Source organism: Myotis myotis, unplaced genomic scaffold, assembly GCF_014108235.1.
Source record: "Myotis myotis isolate mMyoMyo1 unplaced genomic scaffold, mMyoMyo1.p scaffold_m19_p_8, whole genome shotgun sequence".
In the NCBI taxonomy this organism is placed as follows: Eukaryota; Metazoa; Chordata; class Mammalia; order Chiroptera; family Vespertilionidae; genus Myotis; species Myotis myotis.
The window spans coordinates 6,190,038-6,205,730 of record NW_023416390.1 but is presented as its reverse complement, the minus strand read 5'-3'; the positions used below and the strand labels follow the sequence as shown (position 1 = coordinate 6,205,730).

At 41.0% G+C, this 15,693-nt stretch overlaps 1 protein-coding gene across 15 annotated transcripts in view; it reads left to right on the top strand.

The window, feature by feature from the left end:
* The window catches only part of HECW2 (HECT, C2 and WW domain containing E3 ubiquitin protein ligase 2), a 258,411-nt gene that overhangs the window by 189,273 nt on the left and 53,445 nt on the right, over positions 1–15,693 (top strand). For all 15 annotated transcript variants that reach the window (XR_004969635.1, XR_004969634.1, XR_004969636.1 and 12 more), the window contains 2 exons: positions 10,442–10,525; positions 14,679–14,788. Coding sequence is in view for 11 of the 15 variants with exons in the window: in XM_036320850.1 (XP_036176743.1) it covers positions 10,442–10,525; positions 14,679–14,788 (194 nt within the window). In the remaining 4 variants the exon portion in view is untranslated. The remainder of the gene's footprint in view (positions 1–10,441; positions 10,526–14,678; positions 14,789–15,693) is intronic.

Here is a 15,693-nt window from a genome sequence, read left to right as displayed (position 1 = left end):
CCAAAGGAAAATATCAGTGTAGAGTCGAGCCTCAATGTTTCCCCCCAAACGCGAAAGAGTAAAAAGCCATCCCAGAATGCACAGTCACTATGCTAGCACAAAATAGTTTCTAATGGAATCTGCTGTTTACATGTATGTTCAGGTAAAGTGAGAACTTATTAGTGAATCAGAGGCATTTCTTACAAACGAAGTATGCATCCCGTCTATGTTAATAATGTATTTTTTGTCTCTCTCGGTGGATTTAAGTAGTCACGGAAACTGTCTACAGAAAAATTAACCTAAAATTAAAACCTCCTTGTTCATACACATCGTCCCACATACAAATGGATACTATGAATGTACCCCATTGAATTAGTTAATTAGTTATTACTATCAGTTCCTTGGGACACATTTTACTGAAAACATTCTCGCAGGCTCATAAGCGTGTCATTATATTAAAAATCAGGTGCCTTATGTGTCTGACTTTGATCATTTATCATAGAAATGGCTTAATAGTATACCATCTGTGCTTAAAGTATTTTAAAATATCTTGTTTTTTTCCCCTAACACAGTGGTCGGCAAACTCATTAGTCAACAGAGCCAAATATCAACAGTACAATGATTGAAATTTCTTTTGAGAGCCAAATTTTTTAAACTTAAACTATATAGGTAGGTACATTGTTATTAACTTAATTAGGGTATTCCTAAGGCTTAGGAAGAGCCACACTCAAGGGGCCAAAGAGCCGAAGTTTGCCGACCACGGCCCTAACATATTGATTCTTATGTATTTACATTCCAAATCAAGTGCAAGCTACATGAAATCAAGGTCAATGTCTTACTCATCTTTTTAATCCTCATAGGACTCAGAGGGAGCAGGTCCGAGTAAGTCCCTGGGCAGGCCCTTTAAAAGGAACTGCCTGAGACTCCAGAAGACCTCCCCCCCACCGACTCCCCGCATCCCACTCAGTCATAATCGCTGTCGATTTCCACAGCCAGAAGTTATAGGACCTTCTCTTCCCAGCATTTGAACCCTGGGCTGGGGGGCCTGGTGTGGGGCCAGGGCCCTTTGCTCTCCAGGGGGGACCTCCTCGGCCAAGACATCCCTCCCGATTGTCATCCCCAACACGTGGGTGTGGGACCAGCCTGCTTGCATCAGCCTCGAAGTGGCTGCCTCTCCATCCACATCCTCAGCTATAGGGCTTCTGCTCGCTGGGCCTCAGGCGATTCTGAAGCATGGTTGTTCTGTAGTCTAGCTGTACCTTTGAGGTGGTGGTGGGAGGATGTGAGCATGCACCTGTCTGTGCGGCCATCTGGACTGGGCAGCATTATTTTGCATATTGAGATGAACTTTTGAATAATGTTCTCAACTTTTAAAATACATAGAGAGTTAGCCCTGGCCAGTGTGGCTCAGTTGGTTGAGCATTGTCCTGTGGACCGAAAGGTCGTAGGTTCGATTACCCATCAGGGCACATACTCAGGTTGCAGGCTTGATCCTTGGTAGGGGTGCATGCGAGAGGCAACCAGGCGATGTTTCTCTCCCTCTCCTCCCTCTCTCTCTAAAAAGCAATGAAAACATATTTAAACTAATACATTGGGACTTTCACAGGGATTGTTTTTTATATTTACTCTGGATACAATTAAAATATACTTTTCTATTTTCTCTTTTACAACCATAACATTTTTTCGTGTATTGAACCCTTTCATTTCTTACAATAAAATGTTCTTGTTTATTTAAGAACTCAGCATTTCTTGTCTCGGTTTTCCAAAGCATTTTATGTTTTTCTTTCTGTTGTGGGTGGATTTTTTTTTTTAAGTCTTCTAAACAATGATTACCAAAATGTGGGAAACCACTAGTTTTTATGGTATTCTTTTCTGGAAATTGGTACTTCGAGGTTTTTTGTCCTTGCCTTGACATTTTTCATTACCGTTTAGAAAGCACTGCCATATCCTTATCTGTCCCTTTACACGCTTTTTACTGGCTTGCTCATCCTAATTGCTTCATATTAACTAATTTGTTTGTTTTTTAATATATATAGTTATTTTAAAATAAAATGACAGGAGATGTAACAGTTCCAATTCCTCAATATATTTTCATTAAACCACCTGTTATCAAATACATAATAAAATAGTATAATTCATATGAAAATGAAATTCTCTAGTTATACGTTCTAGTCTATCCTTGATGCTCATTCCTCAGAATCACGATGGACTTAGGTCCAAGCTCTTGGAGTGCCTTAGGTAAGGGTCTCATAACCGTTTCTCGTGTGTAATAACTAACCTCCACTTTTAGAGCTCAAACGGGCTCTTCTTCATTGATAATGTTCCCCACTAGCTATTGAATGACGAGAAATGTAAAACCTTCATATTTGTTAACTCTTCGGCACTCACAGCATTATTTCAGTTTTATAGAGAGCCCATCGTTTTGTCGACTGCTTATCATAAAAGTACTCAACAAATATTTGTGGAATGAACCAAGACAAACAGCGTGGTTACAGCAACCTGCAGAAACAGGAAAAGGAGTCTGGCCCAAGGCTGCTAATTTGGTCCTGTTTTCAATAAATCTTACAGCTATTGAAAAATGAATAAATAATTATGAGGCCTACCTAATGATATACGCAAGAGCTAAAAATTATTCAGTGCCATCACGAAATAGGTTCCATGCTAAGTATTTTAGTTTCATTCATTCATTTAATCCTTCCCACAAACAACCCTTTGAGGCACGCACTATAATTATGTTTATTTCAAAATGAGGAAGCCAGCAAAGAGAGTTAAGTAACTCTATGTTTCAATTTTATTTTTTAATTATTGTTTACATTCAGTGCTTCCCGTGTACAGCCTAGTGGTTCGACAATCACCTACTTTACAAAGTGTTCCCCCCAATATTTTCAGTACCCTCCTGGCACGGTCCAGAGTTATTACAATCTTATTGATTATATTCCCTATGCTGTGCTTTACATCCCGTGACTATTTTGCAACTACCAATCTGTACTTCTTAATCCCTTCATCTTTTTCACCCATCCCCCCAACCTCCCTCCCCTCCAGCAACCATCAGTCCGCTCTGTGTCTATGAGTTTCTTTCTATTTTGCTTATTTGCTCATTTTGTTCTTTAGATCCCACGTATATGTGAAATTGTATGGTATTTGTCTTCCTCTGACTGACTGACTGACTTCACTTAGCATAATTCCCTGTAGGTCCATCCATGCTGTCACAAATGAGATTTTATTCTTTTCCATGGCTGAATACTATTCCATTGTGTATATGTACGTACCACCTCTTCTTGCTGCACGTGTCTGTTGATGGGCACCTGGATTGCTTTCATAGCTTGGCTATTGTAAATAATGCTGCAGTGAACACATAGGATAATCGTTCGAATGACTGGGGTTTCTCTGGACATACAAGGTGTGGCAAAAGTAGGTTTACAGTTGTGAGTATGCAGTTTATTCTTGTATGATCTATTAATTATTTTATTATTTTCCATATGAACAACTGTAAACCTACTTTTGCCACACCCTGTATATACCCAAAAGTGGAATCATTGAGTAACGAGGCGGTTCCATTTGTAATTGTTTGAGGACCCTCCGTACTGTTTCCTACAGGGGGTGCCCCAGTCTGCGTTCCCAGCAGTGCACAAGGTTTCCCTGTTCTCCATGTCCTCAGCAACACTTGTTGTTTGTGGATTTATTGATGAGAGCCATTCTTATGGGTGTGAGGTCATATCTCATTGTGTTTTAAATTTGCATTTCTCTGATGATTAGTGACATTGAGCATTTTTTCATAGGCCTGTTGGCCATCATTATATCCTCTTTGGAGAAGTGTCTATTCAGCTCCTTTGTCCATTTTTCGATTGGATTGTTTATGTTTTTGATGAGTTGTGTGAGTTCTTTATAAATTTTGGATATTAACCCGTTTTTGGATGTATCATTGGCAAATACGTTTTTCCATTCAGTGGGTTGTCTTTTTGTTTTGTTGATGGTTTCCTTCACTGTGCAAAAGCTTTTTAGTTTGATGTAGTCCCATTTGTTTATTTTTTCTTTTGTTTCCCTGGCCCAAGGAGATGTATCAGAAAAATATTGCATGAGAAAGGTCTGAGATTTTTACGGCCTATGCTTCCTTATAGGAGTTTTATGGTTTTGAGTCTTGCATTCAAGTCTTTAATGCATTTTTAGTTTATTGTATATGGTGTAAGAAGGAGAGAAGGCAGGGGTGGGTGGGTGGATGGGTGGCAAGAGATCAGCCAAAGAATTTGTATGCATATATACATAACCAATGGACACAGACAATAGGATGGTAAAAACGTAGGGCAGGGAGCTGGGCTGGCTAGAAGGGGTCAATGGGGAAACAAAGAGGATGTATGTAATACTTTCAACAATATTTTTAAAAATGAAGATAGTCTAGTTCCATTTTTTTTGCATGTATCTGTCCAATTTTCCCAACATCATTTATTGACTAGATTTATTTTACCCCACTATATATTCTTGCCTCCTTTGTCATATATTAATTGACCATATAGGTGTGGGTTTATTTCAGGACTCTCTATTCTATTCCGTTGATCAGCATGTCTGTTTTTATGCCAGTACTGTGCTGTTTTGATTACAATGGCCTTGTGGTATAGTTTGATATCAGGAAATGTGATACCTCCAACTCTGTTCTTCGTTCTCAAGATTGATATGGCTGTTTGGGGTCTTTTGTGGTTCCATATAAAGTTTTGGATCATTTGGTCTAGTTCTGTGAAAAATGCCATTGGTGTTTTGGTAAGGATTGCAGTCAATCTATAGATTGCTTTGGGTAGTGTAGACATTTTAATGATGTTAATTCTTCCTATCTATGAGCACAGTGTCTGCTTCCATTTATTTGTATCTTCAATTTCTTTCTTTATAGTCTTCTAATTTTTCAAGAACAGGTCTTTTACATCCTTGGTTAAGTTTATTCCTAGGTATTTTTAAAATATATTTTTTATTGATTTCAGAGAGGAAGGGAGAGGGACAGAGAGATAGCAACATCAATGATGAGAGAGAATCATTGATCTGTTGCCTCCTGCATGTCCCACAATGGGGTTCGAGCTAGCAACCGGGCATGTGCCCTGACCAGGAATCAAACCATGACCTCCTGGTTCATAGGTCAATGCTCAACCACTGATCCACGCCAGCTGGGCCATTCCTAGGTATTCTTTGATGCAATTGTAAGTTCATTGTTTTCTTAGTTTCCTTGTCCAATAGTTCTAAGTAACTCTTTACATTCCTATCAAGGAACTGATTCATATCCATTTACAACAAATATTTTTCCCCAAACATATGGCTGGTTAATGTCACTTCTGTGTGTCTGTAAGTATACTGTGACCGTAATGGACCCGTATTTCCAAATCTAACCTCTATAATAGGACGGAGAAAGGAAAGCTGGTCCTGTCACTGCTTGGCTCCATACAAGTCAGACTGGACCCTGTGACTGCCGCAAAGACTGTGGATAAATGATCGGTGCTCATTTTCCTTCCTTGGCATCCCCCGCTAGAGAAGTCCTGGGGATTTCTCTAAAACTGCCCTCGGGGGGTTTTTAAAAACCCGTGTGTTTTTGAAGGTGTTCCGAGCTGGGCCTGCGGGAACCATGTGTGCTGCAGAGTCTGCAACCCAGGGCCCTGTGGTTTAGAAGCGTGGCTGCTTCTGGTCGCTTCTGATCACGTGCCCTTCTTCAACTTCAGCAAAACGTTGGCTGGTTCCGGTGGGAGTATTTTCTGTGGGAATTCCGGTCTTGAGACTATGTTGATTGTCCTCAAATGATCTTCTGCTAGGGTTCCTCCTCTGGGGTGATTCTCTGTGCTGGAGGAAGTGGTCGCAGGAGGCTAATTATTATGGGCATCGGAGGCAGCAGCAGCCAGCAACTTTCTCCTGAGGTTCTCACTGGACAGTTAAGCCTCATACCACCGTTGTGAGTTTTCTTTAGAAGGGATTGCTCCTTTGCCTGTCTTTGCACTTCCCTCAGGGGGTTCTGTTTGAGTTAATAATCTGAGGTCTGCTTTCTGATTGTCTTTTTCTCTGCCACAACAACAACAACAACAAAATGATGGCAAGATAGTTTCTTCCAAACACTGAGTGGACTCAGAGAAATTTGTTCGGAGCCAAGTCTGCCCTTTTGGGGTTCACTGATCCAGTGCCTGGCTTGCATTTTACTGAGCACTGCTGTGCGCACAGCCCCGTGGTAGGCACTTGGGGAACACAAAAGCAGAGGAGGAAGGAAGGGCTTTGCCCTCAAGAAACTCGTGTTTCAAAAGGAACTTAAGCTCTAGCTTCCTGGCCCTGTGGGAAAGTGTGATGGAGGAAGTGCTGGGATGTACCCCAGAGGGCACAGAGAGGAGCAGCAGCCATGCAGGGTAGTTCACATGATAAGCTGTTATTTGAATATAACCTTAATCCTCATTATAAAGCCACGGAAGTGGCTTTAAGGTGAAGGCAGTAAAGAAAGAAATTGGAGGACTGCCAGAGTCCTCATAACTCTATGCAATATAAGATACAACTGGATAAATATATTAATGTAACTTTCCAATGTCCCCCTACTAAGAGTCATCGTATCTTTAACAGTATTTCTCAAACATATTAGTTTATTTCAGACACTGAGTGAACTCATGGAAATTTGTTAGGAGCCAAATCTGTTATTTCTCACTCTACGAGGAAAAGAAATATGGCAGGTCTACAATGTAGACTTTAACCACTTTTATTTTATTGAAACATAAATGTGTACAAATATAAAATATGCATAACCTTTTTATCTCTGTACTTTTATAAACTATAAAACCAAGAGACGTATAAATTAAGTAAAAACTTAAAAAATCAATCACACTTGAACTAATGAGAAGACTTGGTTTCTCAGAGACCGAATCACCAACGCTGGGACCATTGTCAGGGGACAGATACATTCGGGCTTTTCGTTTCAGTTGTGTTTGACTTGATTGTTGTGATTTTGCATCTAATGGCCCATCACCGGCATCTGTGGCATTATCGTGGTCACCATTTTTCCTTCTTAACAAATAGCATAAATTTTGTCTGCCGATTCATTGTTTTGATGAGCAAATTCATTCAATAGTGTGCCCCTAAATACAATGCCAAAAAGAACATAGGTCCTTAAATGTACTCTGTGATGATCTTACTGCCACTTTTCTATTTGTAAACTATCGTAAAACATTTGTTCTTAGAATGAATTGCAACATCTTTTATGCTTTATTTAGTATAAATACTTCATTTATTTTCAAACCCATCTATTTTGTTTTCTCTTTAGCCTATGGCAACTTAGAGATACATTACTTAGCCTTACTTCAACATCATCATTATGCAAATTAATGCTACAAAAGAAAAGTTTTGTGTTTTCAGTTGGTAAAGAATTGTGCATGAATAGTAGACAAGGGTGGTTGTTATCATAGTTACCATTAAGCCCTTGCTACAGACCTAAGGGCCTGGCCCTGACGCTTTGAAGTTAATCTCTGATCACTTGGCAGCAGCTGTCTTATAAATGCAAACATGGGAGCCAAAGTCACATGGCAGTGTTCAGTCATAAATGCCATGAGATTATCTAAAATATGCTTACCTCAATATCAGCAGTTTTTATTATCAAAGTGAAAACAAAATGTTTTAATTGTCCCAGAACTCAAAGATTTTGTCTGTAGATTTCTGGTAGACAAGAACACCAGTTTGAGAAATACTCGTCTATAGAATGTTGGTCAAATACCCGAGGACAAAGAAGTAGTTCCCTTATTTTTTTTTTTCATTTCTCAGAAAAGATTGGTGACATTTCTGAGTATAGCAGCTGGCTTCTGTCCCGTTCTCAGCCTTGACCTGTTCCCTTCCCCAGTGCCTGCTTTGTTTCTACCCTACAAGGCCTTAGAGAGGAGTTTATAGACTAGGGGTGGGCATCAGGCCTAAACAGAGTTCAGCTAACGGAAAGTAACTAAGTGTTTTCATGTGATACTAGGATTGAACTCTTTGCGAAAGGGACTGTAGTCTTACCATGTATTGGATTCCTGGTGTGTGATACCACGCCTCGCACATAGGAGGCACTCAGAAAATGTATGCTGAGAGAATGCATGAATATTAGTATAAGAAAGGACTTAGTGGCCTGATGTACATCAGACGACATGCTGCAGTGTCTTGCTCCTGGAAGCATGTGACCGGTAACTTGTCCCTGTGAGGAGTTAGCTGGTCCCGCAGGAAGCTAGGCTCAGCCTGCCTTGGCTCGATCGTTGCCTCAAGAGTCAGGCGAGGGACCTTCACTGCTTAGGAGTTAATATCTGGAAAGTGATGAACAATTTCCCACTTGGCACGTTTCCTTTGGTGTCTTGGCTTTTCCTCACCCTGTCACCCTTGTGATTCAGAACCATGATCTTTTCCTTATTCACAGGAAACACACAAGCCACAGGCCAGAGCATGAGATCCTTGTCATTGCCCCACCCTCTCTGGGTACCTCCAGGCAGAGAAGTGGGGGAGAGAGCTCAGCCTGTTTGCTTTCTGATTTTGATCTGTTTGCCTGGTTCACTGTGATGATAGACTTAGGAGATAAATTGTGTATTTGTTGGAGATAGATTTTGATTCTTCAAGATCAAAGTATAGTGTTACTGGCCCTTAAAGAGTACTTCTTTGTTTAAATTATTGTTTATTTTTTCTCCAAGATAACTTTTCCTTGTTAGCTTTTTTAAACCAACTTTTATATTTCTTATCCAAAAAAAAAAAAAAAAAATCATTCACCAGATAATGGGCCTTGGTTTTCATCCTGTGCTTTAGACATGTGATTTGAACACTTGGGGGAAATGTTCTGATTGGTTGGAGCCTCCAAACTGAAATAGCGTTAAGCAGAGAGCTGGGCTTTCTTACACACAAGTCTGCCATTGTATGTGTGTGTGTGTGTATATGTGTGTGTGTGTATATATATATATATAGCTACTGGTAGTGAAGGACAGACAAAACTGGCCATGCCAAAGGTTAGCTGCTTCATATGCTAACATGTTCTGTAAAATGGATCTAGCCAGAAGAAGCCGGGAACTGAACTGTTTATCTAGTGAGCTATGTTTGTTGAGAGAAAATCCAGTGACTTTCTGTGATTAGGGATTTTTCTTGTCTCAACAATTAAACCTCGCCTTCCACCTCATTGCCTGCAGGCCTCTACATAGCTCAGAAGAGAATTTGGAATTTGGAAATGCAAATGGCAGTGGAATTTTACTAAAATAGTAAACAGGGAAACAAAATGCTCTGTAGATAAGAACTAAATCTAAATAAATACTTACATCTAAGTAAATGCTTAAATACTCGCTGTTTCATTGTATCCTGGAATCTGAGTACATTGTCATTAGTCCTTAAAGTAAGACATGCTTCTGTTGGCCCCAGTGCTCCTATCAAATGCAATGCTTTCAATATGACTTATATTCTTATTTTTCCTCTCATTTCATAAAAAATAATATGGTTTGCTTTGAAATAGCCCGGTGTAAATCAGGGGATACAACGAGGAAAAATTTCATTAAAATTGTATTAATATAAAGAATTGTAAACAGTAACATGACTCATGAAACAAACAAAACACCTGATGTTACCACATGTATCTGTAATAGAACGACGGTAGGATAGCGCACCGCGTGGTGTTGATAAGAGTTTGTGTAAGCGTGTGTGCCTTGCACAGGGAGACACAGAATCTGTCTCTCCAACTGTAGTAACTGGAAGTGTCCCACATTTTCAGTTATTTGAAAGAACCGTCTGCTCTTGTATTGAATATATAATGCATCGATGCTACCTGCTTCCAAGTGAGAATGTGCTCCTCACATATAATCTAAAGGTTCTCTCTCAGGAATATAAATGACTATCTCTACACACTCACTATTTGAAATAACAGGGAATCAGCCTGAATGATCTACCGTTGATTAGATTCAGGCCCACCACAGGCTTTAACTCAAAGCCGAGACTGTGTTTTCTTGTTTGGATGACACTACGACCTGTAGTAGGACTTGGGCAGCAAAATAGCAGGCAATAAAAGAATCTTTTATATATATATATATTTTATTGAATTTTTACAGAGAGGGAATGAGAGAGAGAGTTAGAAACATCGATGAGAGAGAAACATCGATCAGCTGCCTCCTGTACACCTCCCACTGGGGATGTGCCCGCAACCAAGGCACATGCCCTTGACCGGAATTGAACCTGGGACCTTTCATTCCGCAGGCCGACGCTCTATCCACTGAGCCAAACCGGTTAGGGCCAATAAAAGAATCTTTCCCAGCATTAGGACTGGCTAATGTTGACCCCCGTGAGGTTGTCCTTGAAGGCAAACATCATGTCTGCCTTGGATGTGTGTTCCTAGGGTGTCACACCGCAGCTGTCACATAACAGGTACCCCCAAAATCATGTGACCATCATTTAAAAAATTGGTGCCTAAAGCACTGAGTTATGTCTCAAATATCGACTACATAAATTGTGAACCGCTTCTTTGCTCGAACAGGGAGAAGATCCAATTTATTCGAACGGAAGGGACCCCAGGATTGGTGCGTCTTTCCAGTGATGCAGACCTTGTGATGTTGCTGAGGTAGGTGACGCTCATTCTTGAGCTAGAAAGGGCCTTATTATCAGGTGTCAGGAGCATTTTAGAAAATAATTTGACAGCACTGGTAGCCTTTATTCCTGAGTTCTTGGGGGATGCTCACTTCCCGAGGTGGATGCTGGTGTAGTGGTCCTTCATTCCGGATCGCCGTTCCCATCACGGAGATGCCTGATTGTTTTTGCCCTGCTGGTCGAGGAGGTGCATTAGAGCAGGGGAGGGCCTGTAGAGGCCACTGCATGGAACGTCCCATTCACAGAATGGAGCAGAAGGGTAGATACAGCTTACCCCTTCAGCATAGAAGAGGTCATGTTTGTATTTTCTTTCAGATTGTGTGTGTGTGTGTAACTTGTGCTCGGTCCCCTTTTGCTGATTCAATACTGTTTATTTACTCTATGGTTTTGGGAGTTGAGGTCTGGGAAATCAGATCAAGTTGAAATTTGGTCTCTGGTCCTCACTTTCAACTTGATAGCCCTTCATAAAACCGACCAACGGTGTTTTCTTTGCTGCTGGTTAGAGCACCTTTGGTCTTAAATTTTAGAGTGGTTTCGAGGGGAAATAGCCAGATTTCAAGAGCTCTTTTCATTTTCAATATTACCCTTCAAGTGTAGGAGGCCAGAGTAGAACAATGCTTGCTCCCCCCAGTGGTTGGGACACCCCACCAGTGTGACCTCCATAGAATGAAAGGGCAAGTCATGCTGAGCCATGTCAGTCAATATTTTATTTATCCCAGAGTGCTAACAATCTCATTCATGTTATTCATAATGATCTTGACCTGAGCCATTTCTAACTGCCTACTTGATAGTTGCCATATTTTAAAAACTAAAGCCAAAACGTTAGTTTCTTTTACTGGATTTTTGGAGCATAATTCATTGGGATATAATCACTTTCCATAAAGATTTCATTTCACTGGATTCTGAATAAGACCTATGGTAGAGGGGTTCCTTGACCGCAAGAGGGTGAGCCTTGCCCATGGTGTACTGAGCTAGTTCTGAAAATAGGACAGGCTATGCCAGACAGTCAGGAAGACGATTCGTCAATTAATATGGAATATGGTGTTTCTTCCATAGTTTGGTTGGAAATATTTGGATGATCAAATGTGTTTATCATTTTAATAATACAGTGACACAGTGTGTTAGTTGTGCTGCTTAGTAAATGATCTTTAATGATTACTGAAACTTTTGGGGATATCCTTAGCTCTTTACTTTTAATTTTACTTTGGAGTTAGAATAATTTGAAATAGTGACTGTGAACTCAAGCAACAGATTTGTTGCTAATAGGGGAAGACTGCCTGTTTTTATACTTTGTCTATTTCTTAAAAAGAGAAATCACTCCTGGTCCAATGGACTTGATTATCAGCAGCCTGCAGTGTAGAGATAGATGCCACAGCTCTGGGAAATGATTCCATTCAAAAATAAACCTGTATCAGGCTATTTTCCAATATAGATATCATGAAACCTGAGAGTTCTTAAATGACCTTGCTGCATCTGTTATTGATAATTCTAGTTCATATATTCTTTCATTAACTCAACTCATGTAAAAAAAATATTCCTCTGTTAGAGCTCATATAGGAAATGATTGATAAATTTGGCTACGTTTGAATTTTAAAATTTACATAATGAAAGATACCATATATGAAGACATAAAGAAAGGTAACAAACTAGAAGAATATATTCATAAGGCATAAAAATGATATCATAAGTACATAAAGAATGCCTTTAAATCAATTTAAAAGAAAAATGGGTGAAGGCTAGACAAAGGCATTTCATAGAAATTGAAGCAGCAATAACCAGTACACTTATGGAGAGATGCTCGCAGTCATAAAATGTAGTTTCAAATAATAAGATACTAGTTCACACTGTTCGATTTGAAAAAAAATCAGAAGCCTGATAATTCCAATTGAGAAATTGGGCCTCTTTTTTTTGCCTGGACATGGCGGGATTGCCATTTCTAGACCCTCTTCGGAATACAGTTTGGCAATGTTATATATTAATATAGTTGAAAAGGCATCTGCATTATGACTGAGCAATTCTAATTTCAGTTATGTTACCATGTTTATGCTAAAACACTCTTTTACATATGCCCAAGGTGTTCACTACACCATTATTGATAAAAGCACAAAGTTGGGGAGAAGTAAATATTTGTCAAAGGAGATAGGGATAAATAAACTTGGTTCATAGAATGACCTGCTGCATAGCAGGTAAAAATAATAAACTGCATCCTTATGCACAGACAAATCTCAGAATTATATTGTTGAACAAAATGTCCAAGGATGCTATGTACACATACCCATTGTAATTTTTAGCGTTGCATCAGGCAAAGCTATTTATTTTTTATCTATGCCTATGTGTTGCTAAATATAAGACTATGGAAGGATACCTATTAAGGCTGTGAGAGAGGAGAACAAAATATACACACTTGCATGCATATATATATGCACACACACTCATATGCATATATATGCATATATATATGTGTGTGTGTGTACGTAAATGTACACATACACAGATGTACACGTATGCATGCATGTTTGTCTGAAGTAAAAATAAAGCACAGGTGTAGATGTCTGAGGAGAGGGTGCTAATCCCTACTCTACAATTATGTTAGCCAGGACTTTGTGGTAGCACCTGTTACATGGGACTTCTCACTAGCGATTCCCTTTAAAATCACATTCAATGACTACTGACTTACTGAAAAAGAGAAATGGCCATTTCACGGCTTAATTAGGCATTAAACATATGATTACTTACCGCTTCTGTTCCCAAATCTTCTGACTTCTGTAGTTTAAAAGTGGAAAGATGGCTTTAAAAATATCTTGTGTAAAAGTGCCTTTGCTCAGTGCCTGGTCCCACAGATGTGTGCATGTGGGTGAAGAAGGACAGAAAGGCTATGGAGTTGTCATTGCTACCACCCGGGGTTTCCCAGCCTCGGAAGTGTAGCCGCTGTGGGCTGGATATGCCTTTGTGGCAGGGAGCTAGTCTGTGCGTTGTGAGATGTTGATGGGCATCCTAGCCTCTACCCACCAGATACCAAAAGCACCCCCTCTCCCAGTTATGGCAACCAAAACGGCCTCCAGCATCACTCAGAGTCCTCGGATGGTGTGGGGAAGGGCAGCCTTGCCGGGCTCAGAAGCAGCGCCTGGGGGGTCTTTCCTTAAACCCCTACAAGGTTAAACTCTTGCCTCTTTTTCTGAATATCTTCTGAAAACAAGGAGCAGGTTTTAGATTTGGCCAAGTGTAAAGGAAACCTACTTCCACCTCTTAATTTAAAAACTCTTTATGGTTCTTTTCATTCTTTTTTAAGTGTTTGTTTGAGTTAGTGCAGTGGTCGGCAAACTGCGGCCCCTTCAGTGTGGCTCTTCCACAAAATACCACGTGCGAGGGCACACGTACAGTGCGATTGAAACTTCATGGCCACACTCAAGGGGCCAAAGAGCCGCATGTGGCTCGCGAGCCGCAGTTTGCCGACCACTGAGTTAGTGCAATCAATACTGCTTTTCCTTATCATCATCTGTATGATATGGGATTCCAAGATACCAGATATCTGCTGACTGACTGGCTTTTAGAAGACTAGTGGAAACAGCAGATACGGGGTTGGGTAATCTAACATCAAAACCCTCCCATTTGAAAACCATTATGAAGCTAGGGGGCTGATTATTTAGGAGCTATTTTGTTTTCTTTTGCTTTGAACACTCCTTTTAAGTCCTGAGCTCCGAAGGCTGAGAGCTGCTGTCTGTCTCTCAGATGAAGCTGTGAAACATGCTTCGTGTATCCAGGAGGGGCTCTCAACAGATGTCTGTTGTGTTGGACTCTTATTCCCAAATGACAACACCCAGGTTCTCTTGCACACGAACATGTGAACTCACACTCACACATTAAAGTGGCAAAACAGAAACGACATTGTCCGACGTCGGTAGGAAAACAGACCAGCAGCCACAGGTTTCTCAGGAGCGGCCGCAGCAGCCAGTCTGTGCGGGGACTGGCCAGCGGGCAGAGGGACAACGCTCCCCGTGGGCCATGGGACGGGGACGTGACCTCGGGTGGGGCGGGCCAGGAGGAGAGAGCGACTGTCTGAGCTGGAAACACGGCTTTTCCCCACCTCGTTGGCTAAAGTGCGCATTTTGTTTCTTGTTTTTCCCCAGTTTATTTGAAGAAGAGATAATGTCTTATGTGCCTCCACATGCCTTACTTCACCCCAGCTACTGTCAGTCCCCGCGCGGCTCCCCTGTGTCCTCTCCCCAGAACTCGCCAGGTGAGTCCACCTGCAGCTCCCGGGTTCCCCGAGGAGCGAGCCCTAAGAGTTGTGTTCTGCGTCAGGGCCGGTGCAGGGACATTCGGGTGCATCTCAGGGCCAGCCCGGGTGCATGCCACGGGACACGCTCTGTCCTCTGGAACTGGCGTGTTTCCCGGGGATTCATGCTGACAGGAAGGTAATGACGTTCCGGAATAGCAAGGTAAAGGCTCGCCGGGCGGCCTAGTCGGAGACAGAACTTACTCTTCACTCGGCGGTGCCCAATATGCCTTGGAAAACGTTAGGGCACAGAATACTGTGTTAGCTTTTTGCATTTAGAAGGTTTTAGTTAGGAGGCTGATTCAAGGAGTAATAAAAAGAAATCTCTACTTTCGAGAAATAATAGAGAATTGAAGCTGGTCAGCTTCAGGGACTTGGAGAGTTTTCCCTGCAGTTGTCACTGCCTGCACTGCATGGGACAGCGAAGGACCCGTGGGCAGACAGAACGTGTGACCGATGAAACAAACGAACATGTTTAACTTCAAATTCCTTTTGAGGGAGGTATGTGGTGAATGAAGGAATGACTGGTTGAATGGAGGAGTGAATGGATAGATAAACGAATGAATGAATGAATGGTAGAAAATGCAGCTTAGCAAATGAGTGCTTTTTAAAGGAGAGTAGTCATGATGTTGTAAATCAGCTGCATTATCCTCATTATAGGCAATGCATTGTTCACACTTTAACAGCTTTCAAAATTTAAAACTATGTTACTGGGAATCCACACTCCATATGTATTACGAAGAGCTGCTCTGTGTTCGTTGATATGTAACATGTGTTTTCACATATTGTTGTGATAATGAAGCTACAGCCGACTCAAATACCTCAAACAGGAAAAGGTTCATTTACCACAGATTTATTGAGCATCA